Source organism: Podarcis erhardii (assembly GCF_964252035.2).
Source record: "Podarcis erhardii genome assembly, chromosome: 9".
NCBI classification, from domain to species: Eukaryota; Metazoa; Chordata; class Lepidosauria; order Squamata; family Lacertidae; genus Podarcis; species Podarcis erhardii.
Genome location: NC_138512.1, coordinates 12,929,399 through 12,951,522, shown reverse-complemented (window position 1 = coordinate 12,951,522; position 22,124 = coordinate 12,929,399). Strand labels below are relative to the sequence as shown.

At 42.3% G+C, this 22,124-nt stretch overlaps 1 protein-coding gene across 4 annotated transcripts; it reads right to left on the bottom strand.

The window, feature by feature from the left end:
* Nucleotides 1-1,643: 1,643 nt before the first annotated feature.
* Nucleotides 1,644-20,415, bottom strand: PI4K2B (phosphatidylinositol 4-kinase type 2 beta). 4 transcript variants are annotated; one of them, XM_081876338.1, is made up of 10 exons: nt 20,010-20,415; nt 17,645-17,811; nt 13,543-13,743; nt 12,849-12,980; nt 11,216-11,369; nt 7,977-8,044; nt 7,028-7,127; nt 5,883-6,016; nt 5,565-5,624; nt 1,644-3,766 (listed from the first exon to the last, which is right to left on the bottom strand). In XM_081876338.1, the coding sequence occupies exons 1-10, from the start codon at nt 20,374-20,376 to the stop codon at nt 3,593-3,595; spliced, it is 1,557 nt and encodes a 518-aa protein (XP_081732464.1). In that variant the 5' UTR covers nt 20,377-20,415; the 3' UTR covers nt 1,644-3,592. The 4 variants fall into 4 exon arrangements, with proteins under 4 accessions (XP_081732464.1, XP_081732465.1, XP_081732466.1 ...); XM_081876339.1 differs by having other exon boundaries at nt 20,058-20,415; XM_081876340.1 differs by having other exon boundaries at nt 17,645-17,802; nt 20,058-20,415.
* Between the last annotated feature and the right edge of the window lie 1,709 nt (nt 20,416-22,124).

Below are 22,124 nucleotides of genomic sequence, written 5' to 3'. Positions count from 1 at the left end.
GGACGTCTGCGGTAGATCACTGGCTACCCCCAAAGAAGCTGAACAACTGTGGCTCCCCTAAAAAAAAGCTCAACATTTCACCTCCTCCCTGAAAAAAACTCAACAACTTTGACCCGAACCCCCCAAAAATGGGCCTTTCTCCTTCCTGAACCCCCCAAAAGTAGATCACTGCCAGTTTTTAACTCTGTGAGTAGATCGCAGTCTTTTGGGAGTTGGCCACCTCTGCCTCATTGAATGCTGAAAAGTGTGCTGCTTTAGTGAGTGGCACCACAGTTGAAACTGGGTTGGATCCAGACTTTTACTCAGTGGAGTGGTGGGGTTTTTTTTGTCATTTCCTCCTTTTTCCTGTAGCCGCCTATTACCTCTCTCTCCCCCCCCCCACTCACCCACGTAGAGAAACCTCTGGCTCCGCACCCTGAGACTTTACTCCCCAGGAATGCTAAGGCAGCAATAGCTGAAACCCTGAAGCTTTGGTTCAGACCCTCCCGAGATCCAACAACTCGAGTTTTCCCATGCTCACATGCAGCCCAATTAAGATTCCTTCCAGTAGCACCTTAAAGACCAACTAAGTCAGTTCTTGGTATGAGCTTTCGTGTGCATGAAGAAGTGTGCATGCACACGAAAGCTCATACCAAGAACTGACTTAGTTGGTCTTTAAGGTGCTACTGGAAGGAATTTTTTTGTTTTGACTATGGCAGACCAACACGGCTACCTATCTGTAACCCCAATTAAGATGTTTGTTTACCTGCAAGCAACTTTCTGAGTTGGAGAGGAATTGAGATTTGCACCAAGCATTTCCACGCGTACAGCTTCCTCATTTCATTGAAGATCTTAATTTGAGCTATGCTCATGACTCATCATGAAACCAGTGTGGTGTTGTGGCTAGTGTGTTGGACTAAGATCTGTGAGACCAGGGTTCTTTCTAGTCCACATTCAGCCTAGGGCCAGTCACCATCTTTCAGCCTAGTCTACCTCACAGGGTTGTTGTAAGGATGAGAAGAGGGATAACCATATATGTCACCTTGAGCTCCTTGGTGGAAAGGTAAATAAAAATAATAAATATTACCATAAACACTCATCCTCCCACCCCCATTATTCTGCCTGTATAGCATAAACTTCAATACCTTGATTCTAAGATATGAAAACTTTACACCAGGCATCCCCAAACTGACCACTGGTCCCGTTAGCTAGGGATGATGGGAGTTGTAGTCCCAAAACATCTGGAGGGCCGAGTTTGGGGGTGCCTGCTGTACACCATCGTTTCTCACACTTTTAGGGTTGATGACCTCTCCTACGAAGGTTGCCCATGAAAATAAATTTGTCTATGCAGCACATACACATGCTATGCCCTTTGGATGCTACGCATAAAGACTAGCAAGTGATTTTGATCTTTGATGCATGGTTACATCATGAATGTAGCCAGTACAGTTGGAAGATATGAGCCAGAAACCGAAATTCGAATCCTATTTAGTCATAAAATTAACTGAGTAAACTCAGGTCACACTTCCAGCAGCCTGAATTAATTCACATTACTGTTGCAAGAATAATAATAATACTAAAAAGTGGGGGGACGGGATCCATGCATACCAGTCTTAAGCTAAGAAGTGGGATACAGATGTAATAATTATGAGACAAAAAAGAGGTACATTTCAGACCATCATTTTTATTGTTTTAAGAGAGCAAAGTCTGGTGATCTTACGCATTCATAAAAAAATTACAAGGGTTGATAAAAACTGAAGCCACAATAAACTTAGAAATGTGACAGTTTGGTTTTTTAAAAAATCCACAGTATGCTTTACATTTTAAGGCTTAGACATTTTATTTAGTATATTAAGTGCATTGCTCTAACATGCTACATTTTATCAACCCCCTCAAAACATAAAAAAATAAAAAGGCCAATCTGGGGAGTTCAGGAGTATTGCTTAGCAGCTTGAGATAACAGCATGGCTAAAAATTCAAAAAACATTTTTCATAGAAGCAATCTTTCCTACAGATGGTACTTGAGGTCCTCACATTCAAGCGGAACAATGAATGTACAACAGGTGTTACTAAATTCCAAGTTTCTGTAAAATTACCTCTGCAACTGATGTTTTATGCCAAGTTAAATCCAACAAAATAGCTCTGGGTTGCTGAGGAATCTCATGAAGATAAATGGTCAGGAATCCCCAGAATAAACTTCTGATTCAGTCAGGTTTGGACGGAGCTGCGGTACTGCTATCCAACAATTCAAAGGAGCGGGCTCTTAATATATTAGTAACAGGAGGTTTCCACTTTGGCGTCAGCTGATGGATTTAATGGGCATTGATAACAGTTTCAAGAAATATAATATTGTGATTGATCAATATATTAACCTTTTCAATTCTCCATCTATACAAGTGAACCACAAAGAATCAAGACAAGGCATAGCTATGCAAAGAGACAAGCTGTATGTGCATTCCTAAAAAATGTAGTGTCACCCTAAATCCTGAACTCAATCTACAAATACACCTTGGGAGACCCTGAAGTATCAATAAAGGACACTAAACATGCCTTCATCTTCTTTTCCCTATAAGGATTTGTTTAAGCATTAAGAAAGTGGTCTGTGGCTGGTTCAACTGTTGCTGGGCAGGGGGGAGAACACTACCTGTGAGTGATTTAGAGAATATTCTCACACAGCCCCACCTGTACCGTTTATAGATGGAGGAGTTCATCAGCACTCCTCCACCTGTTCATCTATTTCCAACGTATAACCTGAGAGCTTCATATATATTAATTGGACCCATTGAAACAATTTCACTTTTTTTTTAAAGCAGGGGTGAAATCTACACACACATTGCATGTGGGATGTACATCACACAGTATAATTTAAGTATGTGAGGGACATAAATTGAGGCTCACTCCCATCTTCACCCTCAAAGTGTTGATGCAGAAGGAAGGATACAAGCCCCACCTTGTAGGGGGCTTGTGTATTCAGTTAAAAAAAAACCACCAGGGCATAAAAAACTATGAAATAATTAAGTTTCCTTTGGATTTGCAGGAATAATTTGGTCTTTCATGTCATTTATTCTCCAAATTAAGATGTAATGGTATTGGTCCCAGATCTCCACAGTAAACTGATCAAGATATAATTCTGTAATATTTGAGAATATAAATCTGTAATATTTGAGAATATAAACCTGTAAGAAACCCATGTAGATATTTGGTAATTGTTGCAAAAGTTCAAGCAGCTTTCTTGCAGTAGAGGAATGAGAAGGCTGTGCTTCATTTCCAACAAGGAAAATTAGACTTTGATTTCTGACATTTGTATCCAACAGAGCAGTTCTTTCCTACAATTTATGCAAAAGTAGTCTTTGGCACCTGTAAACTTCTTTTCCCTTTTAATGTTAGATACAGAAAACATTAAACTGTCTATAAAAATACAGTATAGGACAAGCGCATTTCCCTGAAGTAAAATTTCACAATTTTAAACTGTAAACGTATTACATTCAAAACACAAAACTTTAAAAAGTTCTGAGGTTTTGGCAGTCCAGCACTTTGTGTACAGCAGAATTACATTATTCTAAAACTTTCACACAACAGAAAGTCTTGCTAAATTGAAGACATTTACGTGTCTCTACCAAGAGGAAAAGAATGGCTTCCGGCTATGGAAAGTCTGTGTAAACGCATTGCTCAGGTGAACAATTCGTCCTTGACTTCCACCATGACTTCTTTCCACAATCACACGAGGCATCTGAACAAGCTGAAGAGGACTTCTTCCATCCTTTAATGCCTGAATAAGATTAAGTATCTGTAGACACAAAAGTATATGGCATCAAACTGCCTATAAAGAGATAGCAGTATAGTACAAGCTCCTTTTCCTGAAGTAAAATTTCAGAAAATTTAAGTAAAATTTGATGTGAGAATGGGACTGCTTTGTGGTGGCACCCTGGCAATATGACATTTGGGTGGCACCCACTTTGATAGCATTCAGGCACCAGCTCAAAACATGGCTTTTTAACCCGGGCTTTTGTGAATGGTCACTGGTGTGTAGTACCGTATTTTTCGCTCTACAGGACGCACCTGACCATAGGATGCACCTTGTTTTAGAGGGGGAGAACAAGAAAAAAAAAAATCTCCCCCTCTCTGCTCAGCGCCCCTTCAGCGAAGCGGCAGGAGAAACAGAAACCCTTCCATTTCTCCTCCCGCTTGGCTGAAGGGGCACTGCAGCTCTCCCTCTCTGCTGAAGCCAGGAGACTCTTGCTCTCCCGGCTTCAGGCGGCTATCCCTGAAGCCTTCAGAGCGCAGTGCGAGTTCCCGCTGCGCTCCGCAGGCTCTGGGTTCCTTTCGCTGAAGCTGGAAGAGCAAGACTCTCCTGGCTTCAGCGAAAGGAACCTGAAGCCTCCGGAGCGCAGCGGGAACTCGAGCAGTGCTCCAAAGGCTTCAGGCAGCTATCCCTGAAGCCTGGAGAGCGAGAGGGGTTGGTGCACACCGGAGGGAGCGTCCTATAGAGCGAAAAATACGGTACTACACACCGGAGGGAGCACTCCCTCTGCGCTTTGGAGGCTTCGCGTTGCTATCGCTGAAGCCAAGGAGCCTGCATTCCCTCCATAGGACTCACACACATTCCCCCTTAATTTTTGGAGGGGAAAAAGTGTGTCCTATAGAGCGAAAAATACGGTAATTGCTGTGATTTATGCAATTCCAGTGATTTTATGATCTTAGGTATATGGCATTTTATTGAATTTTGCCACTACCTGCCCTGAGATCTTCAGATGAAGGGCAAGATGCGAACTGTCTAAATAAGAATTTAACATGTTTAGAGGGGACTTCTAAAAGAAGTTTAGGGGACAGGTGGTTTGCATTAGGGGATGGCTGTTTCATTGCCATACTATCCAGTACTGGGGCCCCAAGTATCAGAAGTACTATGAGCTGACTTTCTGGCCTTTCAAGTAGAGGTATAGAAACTTTTGAAGGAGGGACAGTTGCTAGGAACTAATGTTCTCAGCTGTGGGGCTACCCTAGGATGCAAAGGTATTGGATATTTTTAGCTGACCTACTGCTAAATTTTAGGCTAACTTATATTTCTGATATATTTGAAATGAAAATTGTTTCATGATCAATCTTATATCATAGTGATGCAGTATGACTACTGTATTTAGACTTCCATTTTCTATTAACCACTCTGAATGCAATATACAAATAAATTAGAATGGGCAATACGGCAATATCCATATCAGTCGGAGTGTGTGGTGATCCTTACTAGGTCAATTGCAAGATGATAAGAAAAGTCAAGAAGCTATTTGGAGGAACAGGGGGGTTGTTGTACAGACTGACCCAGTAGTTTCCAGGCTGTTTAAGAATAAGAAGTTATTGGTTATGTGGCCCATCAGTTTATAGTACCGGTTAAGTCGTATCCAGATTCAATGTTGTTTATAGCACAATGCTATATACCTCTAATCAGAAGTACCATTAAGTCCTAGATAAGTCTGAATAGGATTACTGACTTTGTCTTTAATAAAGAGCAACTGAGGAATAATTGTTTTCTGCACAAATATATTGCAGAAGTGTATTTTTAAAGGAACAGTTACAATGAAAAGCATTCTTACCTGTCCTCTCATCACAGACATTTGCTTTTCAAATGTAGCCTTGTCAAAACCTTTGTCAGTCTTAATTGAAAAAAATGAAAAAGTAAAGTTTCAGAAGGTTTCTTAACTCAATCCAAACTTATCCCCTATGCAACCAGAGATTTATAGCAGTACACAGCATGCTACCATAAATAATAAATCATATTTTGTCCAAATTTGTCATAAATATTTTGCAAGCATTTTGCTTTCACAGCTATCGCTAGTTCAAAACATTTACACTTCCTGCCAGGTATCTCACACTACTTTAACTAGTTCTACCAAATATATTTTTGAAGTTACCTTAAACAATTCATAAAGATCTTCACAAAGATCCTGTACAAAGTTCATGTCAGAAATACGAGGAAGAATCAAGTCTATTGTTTCTTGAGAAAAGGGGACCTTTGCTTGTGGAAGCCAAGCCCAATGAAATGGATCTAGCGGAAGATAGGAAGAAAAAAAGGTGGTTTACATAGTCAAGCTTTTAGATGCATTTGCTGACTTCAGGAAATGCAACTTGATATACACAATCCTGCTTACAACCTTGTGCTAAAAATTAACTAAAATTAACCTGTTAACTGACAAGTTGAAAGACTGGGAAAAAAATGCAGCTGAGAAGAGCAATTTATGCCAATTTAGTGCTTAAAACACAATAAATACAAAATATAATAAATATAAAACAACCAGCTACAAGTTAATAATAGATAACATTGTTCTCTTTCTTTTCAAAAGCAGTTATAAATAATGACATTCCGCTAAGATGATGAAAGCTCAAAAAAGTGGGGGAATAGTGAACTTCCTTTGAAAGGGTTTTTCAAAAGGATGGGTAAAAAGGTAAAGGACCCCTGACAGTCAAGTCCAGTTGTGAACGACTATGGAATTGCAGTGCTCATCTTACTTTACTGGCTGAGGGAGCTGACGTTTGTCCGCAGTTTTTCAGGTTCATGTGGCCAGCATGACTAAGCCGCTTCTGGCAAAACCAGAGCAGCGCACGGAAACGCCATTTACCTTCCTGCTGGAGTGGTACCTATTTATCTACTTGCACTTTGATGTGCTTTCGAACTGCTAGGTTGGCAGGAGCTGGGACTGAGAAACGGGAGCTCACCCCGTCGCAGGGATTCGAACCGCCGACCTTTCGATCAGCAAGCCCTAGGCTCAGTGGTTTAGACCACAGCGCCACCCGCGTCCATATAAAATGCCCCACTATGCACCTTTGCCACTACAAGAGACAGGATGCAGAGTCTTGCATTCCCAGCAGACCTTAGTGCTTAGGGAGGTTCACATAGGCGACAGTGATAGCTCTCAGATTTTACACCATCTATGAGCAAAATACATAATCACTATGATGAAGCACTAGACAAAAAAGTTATTTAGAAAGAGATAGTCACACATATGAAAAGTAAATACATTTATTCAACTTCTTCTTGTTGTGCTTTTTTTTAACTTACATGCTCTCCATTCATCAGGATGTTTGAAAGGAAAAGCTAAACCATTATCAATTGCTGCAATTTTAATAATAGGTTCTTTTTTATCAATCCACTGAATATCCTGCAAGAAAAGTACTTTTAGTTTTAAAATTATTTTTATTCTGAATAGTCACAGAAACAGGATTATACAATAAACAAAGATACTTATAATGCTACATAGATGAAAAACAACTCAAAAAAATCAAATATATTAATTACTGGTTATAACATGCTCATTATCACATCACAAGCTCGATCCAACAATATAAAAAATTCCACGTTGTACATATATTCCACCACTGGATAGAACTTAACTCTTGCCTTATTGCAACATTAGCTTAGTGTTTTTATTAGTCTGAGAGGGCGTGCTCACTTGTGTTGCTCTTGGCCTAATGTAACAGGATGATAGTTGTTATCAACTATTTGTTCTACCTGCAGTAATTCACATAACATTAATAATTTTGAATGTAACATGTGGTATAGCATAGTAAGTGTAATCTGTGTGGGGGATAAAAAACCTCCAAATATGATATCTGACATAACAACAAAGCTTTCATATTTGAATTTAGGGTTTAGGAAACATCACTGCAACATAGCTGTGTGCCTGTTATTTCATTTCTCTCCAACTGACATCTATCAGCAGCCATTATATGAGGTTACAGCTGAGAGACACACACATGCATATGGGGCTTCAGGGCTGAGCTGAGAGATCAGCAACCTTTGGCTCCTCCTCTTGTGGAACTCTTTTCAATTTATTCTGGTTGTTACAAGAACTAAGAACTACTGCCTACGCCTGCTATTTTCCTCCTCCCTCCCATTTCCTTTTCCTTTTGTCTCATGGCATTTAGATTGTAAGCCTGAACGCAGACACTGTCTTATTACTGATATCTGTATTATTTAATGATAGCACAAGCATCTTTTGTCTTCTTACCTTATCAGAAAGTTCACTCTCATCACTCTGCTTTTCATATCTGACTAGCCAATTGTCATTGCCTCTATCTTCAAATAAAATAAGGGGGGGCAGAATCAGTGAAATGCATTAGAATAAAGCATATATTTGAAATGAACAATTCCAATATAATTATCATAAATGTATCATTTTTAGAGAACTGGAATAGTTAAATAAATAAAAATTGCATATAAATTACAATGCCACGTTTTTTCATGAAGCAGCAATAGTCAGAAAATGCAATCCTCATGATATAATTCATATTCTGAATTGCATTATATGGGGGTTTTTTGTCCTCCCTGCCCGTTTAACTACAAGGGGGACTTTATTTGTGCTGAGGCAGAAGTTCACAAAAATATTTGGGTCCCTTTTTCAGAACAGTAAGAATCCTTTGCTTATACAGTATACTCCTTTACTTATAAAGGAAAAAACAGAACAAATTCCTCCTCTACTCACTAAACATTTGAGGAAGCTACAGCAGAATGGAGTTGGACATGGGCCAAGATTCAGCTAAGATAAATATTGATAAAGCTAAAGGAAAATGTTTATTAAAAGCTATACCAATCTAACACCATGCTGATCAAGTCACATATATCCAACTGTGCAAACTGTTTCTGCAAAGTCAACGGATCTCTTTCAGATTTTATACTGTACACATATTTTGACACTGTCCAACAATCCAAAAAAATTGGAGGACAATTTGCAATTTCATTACAGAAATAATAGTGGATCCAATACCATATGACCTTAAAACACTACTATTATGTTATCTGAAATATACAGTACTGGAGGGGGATCTGGAAGTAATACATTACGTCCCAGCTCTGAAAATATATATTGTCAAATGCTTGTAAAAACATGATGGGACCATTAGTTTCAGAAAGGCTGTGGAGAATCTGGGATGTTGTACTAATGACAAAATCAATGTACTACAGAAAAGCAAGCAATGAACAAAGTTTCTTAGAATGATGGTCTTTATTTATTTTCTTTTGGAATGAAAAATTCCAGGACAATATCAATATAACCTAGTCCTATTATAACACTGTCTTATGAACTGCATCATGTGCATGTCTGGGTTGTTTTTTTAAATGATAAAATAAATAGGCATTTGAGGAAGGAGCTTCCTTCTACCTATCAGAACAACTGGTGGGACAGTTTTTGGAGACTTAAGAATATATGGGACTATCAGAAATAAGAAACAGGAGCTGGTACCCAACACTAGTTAATTCTCCTCTGCAGCTGCAGTTGCGTTTTAGAAGTGACATTTTCTAACAGGAGCCATTTCCCGCTGACTATGTCAAAGTAGCTGCTGAGGGATCAAATGGGAACCTTAAAAAGAGTCATAGAATCATAGGGTTGTAGAGTTGGAAGGGACAACGAGGGTCATCTAGTGAACGCCCTGCAATGCAGGATCCTTTCGCCCAGCATGGAGCTCAAATCCACAACCCTGAGATTAATAAGAATCTCATGCTCTACCAACTGAGCTATCTTCAGCTGAGTGTGAAGGTCAAACATCTCTGAAGAACCACTGCTGCAAATAACACTATGTTGCTACAGTGTATATCATTTTAATGGTCCCATAGATAAATCTCACACAGTGAGGCAGTAGATCAGAGCTTTCCAAACTTTTCATGTCAGTGGCATGCTTTTCAGACATGCATCATTCCACAACAAAGTAATTCAGTTTTACAGTGGTACCTCGGGTTAAGTACTTAATTTGTTCCAGAGGTCCATACATAACCTTAAACTGTTCTTAACCTGAAGCACCACTTTAGCTAATGGGGCCTCCTGCTGCCGCTGCACCGCCGGAGCACAATTTCTGTTCTCATCCTGAAGCAAAGTTCTTAACCTGAAGCACTATTTCTGGGTTAGCGGAGTCTGTAACCTGAAGCGTATGTAACCCGAGGTACCACTGTACTAGCAAACTGGAGGTTACACTAACCCCTTTCCAACCCCAGGAGGAGTGTGGGGAACGCTTGCGCGACACACTGCAACCGATACACCAATGGTGTTGTGACACACAGTTTGGGAAGTTCTGTGGTAGATAAAGCCACGGCTATTCTGTTACATGGGCCAGTTATGATATTTTGCTGCCCACATCTTTAAAGGATCACCAGCTAAACTACTGAGAGAACACTGATGAGGAAGCACTTGAACACAACCATCTTGACTATGATGTGACAGTTTCTGTTTGGTTTAGCCCACACTTTCTCATTTGTTCCTAGGAACAAACATGAAAACCTGATGATGATGTTTGAAAACCTGATGATGATGAAACGGTAAAGATTTCTACTCCCCTACGAGCAACAAAAGAATACTGCTGCTGCAAGAGACAAACACAGCTACCCTTCTAGAAAGGGTTTATGCATAAATGAGCTACCTTTTACACTCTCAGGAACACAGAGAGATGCAAGTATCAGTCCAACCCAAACATTTGACTGGCAAGAACTCTCAGAAGCCCTTCTCAAATTAACAGTATGAGAAGCCTTTCCTCTAAAATGCAGAGGAATGCCTTGCTTGATTCATAGTACGTCATTAGTACATCACAGCAAAGAATGGACATTCATAGCAATTGCCCTTTTTTGGGCACAGAGATAGAACCCTGGGGCCAAATGCAGCCCTCTGTCTGGCCCTTGGGACTCTTCCTAGGCTCACCAGCCCTGCTTTGCACCCTCCTTGAGTAGTTTTGCAAAGCTGAAATATGACCCTGGATTCTGATAATGCTTATTGTTTTCCCAGCTGGGGGATAGTCTACTATACAAAATTAAAATTCACATCTATTGTCTGCTCAAGCCTACCACTGCCATGCGGCCTCCAAAAGGTTGCTCAGATGGGAATGTGATCCTTAAGCTGAAACAGATTCCCCATCCCTGCTCTAGCACAGTATAAGCATATTACTTCAAACAGTGTCAAATCTCTCAAATAGGGTTTGAAAACCTCCAGCCAAGGACCTAATGAATACTGGCATGGTTCCCAATTTTATCTGTGAGGCTGTTCCCCACAAACCACCGCCACTTGTCCCAGCCCTGACTTCACCTGTGTGGGGGCAGGTACAGATAGGACTACAAAGGAACAAATGAGAATTTAAGGATCAGCACTAACATGGACCCCCACTCGAATCAGCTGGGAATTTCCCACTGGGAGCCCACCTAATTATCTGTTGAACAGGTATGCCAGAAAAATGAGTATGAGCTATGGAAGTAAGAAAAACTATTAAATACCAGTGTTTCTGATTACGTAATCAAGCACTACCAATCTTTCAAACTGAGACTGAAATTGTTTCCTTGTATTCTCGGGCAAAGGGTCTGTTTCAAATTTCCTGAGCCAATAGTCAGCTTCTTTGTAGCCTTCCACAAATAGCTGAAAGGAGCCAACCTGAAATTTAAAATAAACCCTGCATTAAGAAAAGGAACAAAATTGATTTGTAAAGTACCTAATATCCAAGTAGTGTTCTGTTCTCGATTTGCATGATATCAACTACTTATTTTAAATTTATTAATTTAAATTATTTTATTTATTTATTTAGCGTCCTGCCTCAAGAACAAATGTAGCATATGAACAAAAGAGCAGCACTGCTGATTCTGGCATAAATAAGAACATAAAAGAGCCTGCTGGTTCGGGTTAATAGCCCTTCCAGTCCAGCATTCTGTTGTCGCAGTGGCCAACCACAGGCCTACAGAAAACCCACAACCAGGATACAAGTGCAATAGCATGAACCCACTTTCACCCTTAACACCTGGTATTCAGAGGCATATTGGAGAAATAATAATAAGCATAACCAGAAGCTATTAATAGACATCCTCCAAAACTTTGGACTTGGAATAGATTCAGCCCATGAAACTGATTCAAGTTGAGATCTGAGAGCTGTTAAATTTAAGTTAAAATAGCCAAAAATATTTAAGCATGTGCTAGGGAAAAGAAAACTGAAGCAATAGGTAAGGCTGGGGTTGCCGTATTTCAATACCGTAACCAAAAATCCAGACACAAAATTTGTTGAGCTTTTTGGGCAAAAAAGAGCCATTTTTAAGGATAATTGCCAAAAATGATACTGCCGAGATGGGTTGCCATACATCCGGATTTTCTTGGACATTTCAGTGATTTCCGCCCAGACACTGTTTCTGACAGCCAAATTCTGGCTATGTCCAGAAAATTCTGGACGTATGGCAATCCTAGATAAGTCTGGCAGTTGTGGAACTATTAAAGACATTCCCTGTTATGGACACATTAGAACTCTGAATTTGAACAGCCTGGTTGTGGAGACCTGTGAAAATAATGCAAGTTTGAGATATATCTCTTGATTTGTATTATTTTGACTATGCTAATCATGGTGGGAGGCATGAACTATGCAGGAAATTGCATCACCGCCTGTAACAACTGAAAATGTTATTCAGCAATTTTCTTGACTATATTCTTGTTTCTGTACTTCTTCTGAATTGTGCCAAATGGACAGCTGTGCCTATATTTTCCTAGAGCCTGGATAACTTCTCAGTGTCATTTGTAGGACTCTTTTGAGCAACGGGGATTATACAGAAATCTGAAGATAATAAGAGTTAATGGGAAGTGGCAGCAGTAAGGAGGTAGTGATACCAGTCTTAATAAGGCCAAACAAACAAAGATCAAAGAAAAGACATACAAAACCCACAAAGTATTATTTCGGAAGGAAAGTAAAACCATGAGCATTGGTATACCCAATGAGGTGTTTGGTTTTCTTTTTACCTTTTCTTGAGACGCAATCCCTACTTTTAAGAATTGGGCATTTGGTATGAGGAGATAAGTGTTTTTTGAATTCTGACCAACAGAAAGGGAGGAAATCCCTTGAAACACTATGGAAATAAAGAATTTCAAAGGGCTTACCTTAGGAGGTAGTCCTATTCGATGAAATTTTTTGCCAACTTTTGGCACTTTTTCTAAAGCATATTTTTTGCCTCTTGATTTAGCACGGTCTATTGCACTGTAGTTGAAGGTCTCACTAACAATCCAGATAACCTTTAAAGCAAACAACATAAAACAGGATTTAGAGTCTTTAGCTTTGGAGACTTTAAGTGTGGACACGTAATATAAGGAATAAGGTGTTGGCTTAGATTACTGGGCCTCAACCATTTTGAACTTCAAAGATTAAAAACACTTTGTCTAATCCAGAAACAACAGGAAGCCAGTATAGATGTTCTGAACATAAGGTAATGTGCTTCCTTCAGCTTAATCCTGTAATTAAATGGGCGGCCTCAGTTTGAACTAACTGAAGTATAGGGTTAGGCTTCAAAAGCAGCCTATGAAGAAAATGTTGCCGCTGTCCTGGTTAGACATTAAGATATGTGCCACAGTGACCTTGGTCATCACTTCCTAGGAACCAGAATCCCAGTGCCCAAGCCCCATTTTGCTCTGGTGCCTTGCATGCCCACATTGCTTTTTCAGGCAGCACTCCCAGTGCCCCCCCCCCGCACGCTGTGGCTCCCAGTGCCCCCCACCCTCCCTGCACCCTCTAGTTACACAGTTTAGGTTGCAAAGTCTTATTTCTACAGAGTCAACTCCTGGTACAAATCTGTCTTACCTTTGTTTTAGGCACCACTCCCAATCCCAATTTACTGTCCACAAGATAGGCACCAGTTTCAGAGAGGTATCCCTGATTAGGAACAAGACAGCCTCTGCCAAAACAGCAAGGGCAACACATTTTGTGAAAATACTTGGTCCATTTTGGATTTAGGTGACCATAAGGCTCTTCAGATTTTGGTTTAAATACTCCAATAGATTTCTGAGGAAAGAAGTAAGTAGTTAGTATTTATTAAAATGCCTTCATTCTGAAAGTAGTCAAAGAAAGTATTATGTCTACCTGGTATTTTATCATCTATGGAACAGTTTGGCTCCTTGGCTAGAGTTCTCACTAGGGCCACACCTATTACAACTCACACTGTGGAATGCAACCATGTTGTTGTGCATTGGGTGATGTGACTTAGCGTCACACAGTTGAAGAGAGCAACAACAAGACTATTTTACTGGGTTTTGTTAAGGTGACTAGCAGCTCTTACAAAATCTCTTCTTTGTGGCTCAAGTACAATATAAGTACACTTTAAATAAAGGCAGCAAAACAGGAAACAAAACATTAACATCTTCATTTGGTACAGTATAAAACTGTCCACAAATTCTAAATTCATGACCAAAATGGTCCATGAATGTGTAAGCATTCCCTTCAAACAAGTACACACACTTTCTCAAACAGTGTACACAGTAACACATAATTCACATGGTGCATTTTAAGCGGGAGGAATCAGATTCTGTGCCTTTAGCTTCTGAGTTGCAATGCCTTCACTAAACTACTCAAGTGAGGGGCCTAACAGAATGGATAAGAGGACATATCCAGCAGAAATACAACCTGCTTTACCCATAGAAATTGAGTATTTAAAAAATAAAAAGACCAAAGCAATTGCTTTTTGTTTTATCTGGGATCACAACTGATCTATGTTAGAATGGAAATAATATAATGCAATTCTATTCAGCTGAACTCTATTTCTTTTCAGCTGAACTTCTATTTAGCTGAACTCTAGCTCTGCATATGAGTATTGAAAGTGGCAATTTTATTAGATTTACCTTTGTAGCAACCAGAAGTATGCTGAAAGATTGACTATGCACTGAACCTAGTACTAACTGAGAATAATGTCAATTTGACCAATGCTTATTATTATCTATGAGGTTTGCTACACCGAATGACCAAAATAATGATGAAACCTACAGTAAAATACCCTAAGGCACTATGGATGTGCAAATGGAGTTTTCAAAAGTAATTCATTTACAGCTTGCATCAAAATACTGTATATAATTAAGCTCAAACTCTTTTTAGAAGGAAGCATTCTGCTAAAACATACAATGCACGCTTTGCTGTAAAGTGTGTACATGACTGGTGCTTTGGGTTGACCAGCTGACAGTAAAAGACCCCGAGAGAGAGATGATAGATATCAAGTCTAAGTCACGACAAAAGTATGACTGGACCCAGTATCTACTGCTTTATTACCAAGGGCTCATTCATAAATACATTCACCAGTTACACATCCTGCAATCAATGACCTCCATTAGACGTTGTCCAAAGGAATAGTTAAGTGAGAGTATTAGTGAACATACATTTTGCATTAAAATAGGATTATAACAAAACGAAGAGCATTCAGTCACTTTAAGTCAGACAGAAAGTCTTAGGTTGGCAATCAGTATTTGAGTTTATTAGATGAACATTATCTTTCACTTTATTAGACTGCTTTGTCTGCAGCATCCTTCAGCTCACATAAACATACACAACTACTTTCTCGGTTCCAGTTAACTTCCTGACAATGATGGGTAAGTTGTTCCCTAGAGACAATTCTTAAAAATGTAGTGAGAGAGCACCCACATATGGGTGGCCTGAAGATGTGGAATGCAGTTCTACTATTGAAGTTGAGCAGGCCTGTACCTGTAAACTGCTTAAATGGGACAGAATGAGGGAAAGGGGAGTAGTTTAATAATGATTTCTTGTTTTGTGTTGGAACAACATGGCACAGGGGAAACAACTGAACTCACTACTATAGTAGTGTGGGGTATGTCATCAGCATTCTAAACAAAAGAGAAATTTGAGTTCATATTTTAATAAGTATGAGCCAAAAACCCATGTCACAGCAAATCAGCCAGCCTCTAAGGTGCCACAATACCTTTTGTCTTATTGGTTCTACTGCTCAGAATAGTTCTCTTAGGATTTTACAACCCATTAGCCTCTCTATATAATAAAAGTTCTGCTAGAAATCTTCTGTAGGTAAGAAGTAAAGGTAAAGGGACCCCTGACCATTAGGTCCAGTCGTGACCGACTCTGGGGTTGCAGCGCTCATCTCACTTTATTGGCTGCGGGAGCCAGCGTACAGCTTCCAGGTCATGTGGCCAGCAAGACTAAGCTGCTTCTGGCAAACCAGAGCAGCGCACGGAAACGCCGTTTACCTTCCCGCCGGAACGGTACTTATTTATCTACTTGCACTTTGACATGCTTTCAAACTTCTAGGTTTGCAGGAGCAGGGACTGAGCAATGGGAGCTCACCCCGTCGCAGGAATTCGAACCTCTGACCTTCTGATCGGCAAGTCCTAGGCTCTGTGGTTTAACCCACAGTGCCACCCAGGTCCCTCGTAGGTAAGAAACATTAGCTAAATAAGACAAATTTAAAAGGCTCAGAATGTCTGAGTCAGTACCTTGGTTTCTCTTTTGCTACCAATGGTACACACATGGCATGGCATGTGACAATCCCCCTGCCAATAATCATTAACAAGGTATACCAGAAACTAGATGCTGCCTCAGGGAAATGAGTTTCTGGCTCTGAATATACATTAGCTATTGTCTCTTACAGCTAATCACATAGCTCCAGCTAAAATGGTTGCTACTAAGAACACCTGTGCCTGCTAGTCAATATTCTATTTTCTGACCATACTATCCTATCTACAGCCCTGTGTCTTCTCCCTTTTTATAGCTAGCCCTGTATCGGGAAGTTTTTTAATGTTTGATGTTTCATTATGTTTTTATATTTTGCTGGAAGCCGCCCAGGATGGTTGGGGAAACCCAATCAGATGGGCAGGGTATAAATATCACTATTACTATTACTAAAGTACGGGTTTCCAGAAAAACTCCCAGTGCCCTAAAGTCAAATGGGATCTTGATTTAACACAGTTCATTTATATTCAGCAAACCAAACTGAAATAATACACCATTTTAATAGAATTGTAGAGTGGAAAGGGACCCAAGGGTCATCTAGTCCAACCCCCTGCAATGCAGGAACATTTGATGTTAATTTGATGTCCATATACAAATATATCAAATGCTTTTCAGAAGTCAAAAGTTGCTGAACTCAGAAGTCCTGCTGAATTAAATGGGGTATACTCCCAGGTAGAGTGGAGTTAGGATTATAACCTAAACCTGTGCTCACCCACACAATTCTCCAAACTATCCCTAAACAAGGACACAAGCCACACAAGTTACAACTACACCCTGGCACTCCTGATGTATTCTGGAACATACTTTGGCAATATAGCTGTTGCAGACCTCTCACTTAGATATTGCATGTGAATACAAATGAGTTGAGAAAGAGACAAAGATTTGCTTATTGCCACAGGTAGTAATGAGAAAGTCACGGAACTGGTTTGAAATACAATGCTGCAACACAACAGATTTCATGTTAAAGCTGTTTTACTTGAATTCTTCAAGCCCAATTTCTTCATTGAAGTTGAAGAGACTACGAGACCATGGCAAGAAATATTTTCTGCCACTCTCTGGTCCACATTTTTCAAACTCCTTCTCAAGGATGCCATGCTGGATGAAATCTTCCTGAAGTCTAGTTAATATACCAAAATTTATTGTAAAGGCCATTACAATTTCATATGCAACTTGTTCCTTTGTCTTTAAGATCTTACGTTATAAAAGTAAGCAAGTGTTTTTTGACCCATTACCATCATTTTAATATGATCATTATTGGAGGAGGGGTGTATTTTTCCCCAGGCTCTTCATTTCACCTGCAGAAACCATAGTGTGGGATTAACAAAACAAGCCCCAATGTGATAATGTGTACTTAACTTTGCCCATTAGTTCAGCATTCCACCTTTTTTTAAAAAAAAAAAACCAATCAGGTATACACATGTCTGGGAACCAATGCACTCACTCTCTTAGGATCTTTGACGAAGTAGCTCCCACTGGATCCCTGTGAGATTCTTTCTGGAAATACTCCACTTTCTATGGCTTGTTCTGCTTGCTGCATGATTTCAGCAAATTCTGGATCATCCAAGAAGAAGTTCATTTCTGCAATACTTCCAACATTTCCTGTATGTGCTAAATAAAACAGTTTAAATTAGGACTGTCAACTGCGTTTTATCACTTACCAAACAATCCTATGCATGTCTTTGCAAAATTAATTCCCATTAGGTCCCAACATAGAGTTTACTCCCAGGTAAGCAGGCATGGGATTGCAATAACAGTTATAAAGCACCTGTATTTCCTAAGTGCTATAGGTAAAGGTAAAGGGACCCCTGACGGTTAGGTCCAGTCACAGACAACTCTGGGGTTGCGGTGCTCATCTCGCTTTACTGGCCGAGGGAGCCGACGTACAGCTTCCGGGTCATGTGGCCAGCATGACTAAGCAGCTTCTGGTGAACCAGAGCAGTGCACGGAAACGCCGTTTACCTTCCTGCCATTTACCTTCCTGCTATTTATCTACTTGCACTTTGACATGCTTTCGAACTGCTAGGTTGGCAGGAACAGGGACCGAGCAATGGGAGCTCACCCCGTTGCGGGGATTCGAACCGCCGACCTTCTGATCGGCAAGCCCTAGGTTCAGTGGTTTAGACCACAGCGCCACCCACATCCCAGTTCCTAAATGAAATACAGAGATTAAAATACGAGGTAGCCAGCTGCTGCCTGAAGGTTCACAATATAGCATATGAAAGAAAGGCATGGGAGAGAGAAAAGCAAACTAATTCAGGTCTGAATTCAGGTTATCTAAACTTTGTACCTATTAGCAACTGTTCACTATGATAGCAAAATAGAATATCTGTACCTACTGAAAAAAACATGTCTGTTTGCCAGACACGAGGGCCAAACAGTGCTTTCATGCACTGTTTTGCTAGCATGCATCTGACCAGCCATATCATCAGGGTGGACTTTTTGCTTTGAGACAGAATGGCATTTCTGAATTGGGGACTTCTTGGTTCACAACTCACTTCTACAAGGAGCTCATGGAGTAAGCAAAGACAGATTATTAATCCTCCCCTTCATGTGCAATGTACAGATAACAGCAGTAACCTACTTTAGGGAGTTGTTCCAAGGATTACTTAAGCTTGGTCTGAACATGCAAAAGAAAGAATGGCATGGTGGAACATACTATTCCACCTTAGTATTCAGGCGAAGGGATGTGTTTTGGGTTTGTTGATCACAGAGTTTAAGACTTGTGTTCATGGCATTATCCCCATAATAACCCTAATGAGGTGGATTAGACTGAGGCAGAGTGACTGGCCCAGGTCACCCAGTGAGCTACCAGGCCGAGTGGGGATTTGAAGCTAGGTCTCCCCAGTTGTGATCCAACAGCAAGTAACGTATCCAATTGGTCCAATAAAATATTCCCAACACGCAAGTACACGGGGGTGAAAGGCTCCAGCCCGGTCTCCTGGCTTCCTACACCTGCAAGAAGCTTTTTTTTAAAAAAAATAAAGATTAGCAATCACAAGCAGCTAGCACCCGAAACCTCATTCTGTTGCACTAGGTTTGCGGACCAGGGGGAATTAAGCACTTGGAAAGCTAAAAACAACAACTACAGTGGTACCTCAGGTCAAGTACTTAATTCGTTCCGGAGGTCCGTACTTAACCTGAAACTGTTCTTAACCTGAAGCACCACTTTAGCTAATGGGACCCTCCTGCTGCTGCCCCGCCGCCGCTGCACAATTTCTGTTCTCATCCTGAAGCAAAGTTCTTAACCTGAAGCTCTATTTCTGGGTTAGCGTAGTCTGTAACCTGAAGCGTCTGTAACCTGAGGCGCCGCTGTATTTACGGATGCTAAAAATCAGGAGGACTTAAAGAGGGCCGAAATGCGGATGATACGCAAAACGTCAAAAAATAAAAGCGGGCGGACTAAATGTCAAAAACACAAGCAGAAAAATAGCCTTTTCCCTGCTTCTTCCCCCCCCCACCCACCCACCCAGATTAACCTGACAAGAGAAGCCACGTCCTGTTTTCATTGGAGGGGGGGGGAGGCAAGGGGCAAGGTTACACTCGAGGAAGCAAAACGGACGGTTCCATTTCAGCTGCGGGGATGTGGGAAAATTCATATACTGGGGGGGGGGGAGCCCACCGCCTTAATTAAGTGAAAGGGGAGGAGGAGGGAGGGGTCCAGCTCTAACCCCCTCCCCCCTCTTTTATTATTTTTTTTTAAAGGGCAAAATAATAATAAATTAAAATACTCAGAGGCCCCGGATGACAGCCCGACCACCTTTCCCCCCCCCCTACACACACACCTGGGCGCTGCGAACTCGCCTCACCGTGGAAACGAGCAAACAAACCGGGGAAGAACCCGGGCGCGCTCTGACCTGTGGCGCTGCGGCGGCGGCAGCGGCGGCCGCCCCTCCGGCCCGAGCCCAGCAGAGGCTCCTCTTCTTCTTCGTCGTCGTCGTCGTCGTCGTCGCCGCCGCTCCCCTCGTAGTCCAGCTGCGGCCCAGCCGCCGCCGCCCTGCCGCCCGCGAGGCTGACCCTGACGGCGCCTCCCGGAGCCCCCCTGGCGGCCCGGCTGCCGGGCGCCGCCTCCGTCCCCAGCTGGAGCAGCTCCTCGTCGTCAGCCTCTTCCTCCGCCGCCGCCGCCGCCTCCCCGTCCTCTGGGCCGAGAACCGGCTCGGCCCCGGACTCCGCCATGAGGGGAAAGAAGCAGCGGGCGCGTCGCGTCGGGGGGGGGGGTGGGGGGTGGGAGAAGGTCCGGCTGCCGCCTCTCCCTCTCGCGAAGTTGAGGGGAAAGTCAGGGCAGCATTGGGAGAGCGAGTTGGGAGCGCGGGGGGCCTACTGCGCGTGCGCGCGGGGCGCGCGAAGGGGAGGAGGCAGGCAGGCAGGCAGGGCGGAAGCGCCTCACCTGAGGATTTAAAGGGCCAGCATCCCGTTGCTACAGGTGGTGGTGGTGGTGGTGGAGGAAGGCCTGTCATCGCCCGGGAGGGGAAACTCAGTTTTAGTTTCATAGAATCGTGGAGTTGGAAGGGACCCTGAGGATCATCTAGTGTGTTTCCCAACCTTGTGCCTCCAGCTGTTTTTGAACTACAACTCCCATCATCCCTGACTAGCAAGACCAGTGGCAAGGGATGATGGGAATTGTAGTCCAAAAACAGCTGGAGGCACAAGGTTGGGAAACACTCCAACCCAAATATGCAGCCTGTCCCATATGGGGATCAAACCTGCAGCCTTGGCGTTATCAGCACCATGCCCTCACCAACTGAGCCATCCAGGTGTTTTTTTTATTATTATTAATATTATTATTCAGTTTTATTATTATTATTCCCCCCCCCAAGAAATGTTTAGGGGGTGGCGCTGTGGGTAAAACCTCAGTGCCTAGGGCTTGCCAATCGCATGGTCGGCGGTTCAAATCCCCGCGGCAGGGTGAGCTCCCGTCTTTCGGTCCCAGCTCTTGCCCACCTAGCAGTTCGAAAGCACCCTTAAGTGCAAGTAGATAAATAGGTACCGCTTTATAGCGGGAAGGTAAACGGCGTTTCCGTGTGCTGTGCTGGTGCTGGCTCGCCAGAGCAGCTTCGTCACGCTGGCCACGTGACCCGGAAGTGTCTCTGAACAGCGCTGGCCCCCGGCCTCTTAAGTGAGATGGGCACACAACCCTAGAGTCGGACATGACTGGCCCGTACGGGCAGGAGTACCTTTACCTTTACCTTTTTACTCTCATCCTCGATGAGGCTGTTGCAGGAATTTATGTATAGGGTGGGGGGGTTGCCCCTCCAGCAGATATCATGCACATGCAGCCCACTACCAAAATCAGCACCATCGCTTTTGTGACTTTGGTGATTTGAAACTTCATCACAGTTTCTTCCATAGCTGTCAACTTATAGATTTGAAAATAAGGGACCAGCAGCCTCAAAAATAAGGGATCAGCAGCCAAAATAAGGGATTTTAGTCGACCACCTGAAATACAAAGTTAAAAGGGACCAGATAATTTGGGAGAGCAGCGCCGGGTTTTAGCCCTTCGTTTCCACAGGTTGCTGCTCAAGCTGGTGAAACACTGCAATTAAATAACTACAAGCAGCAACCACTTTTTGCGCAAAATGAAGTCCAAGCTACGAAGATGCTACCCTAGGCAGAGACGCTCAGTTCGGCGGCCGCAAGGAGGATGGTGGCGGAAGGGCCCGAGGCTCCCGCCAGTCCCGGTGGGGAGGGGCTCCCTGGGGCCGAGGCTGGTGAGAGGAGGCCAGAGGGGACGGGCCAGGCAGCCAAGCAACACAGTTGGAGCCTCCCTCCTCTCTGGCCGGCAGGGAGGGAGGAAGAGGAGCTGCTTCCTTTGAAACCCGGGAAATTTAAGGGACATCATCAATAAGGGACAGCAGCGGGACATGGTGCTGGGATAAGGAAGTTTCCCGCCAAATAAGGGATGGTTGATGGCTATGGGAGGTAGG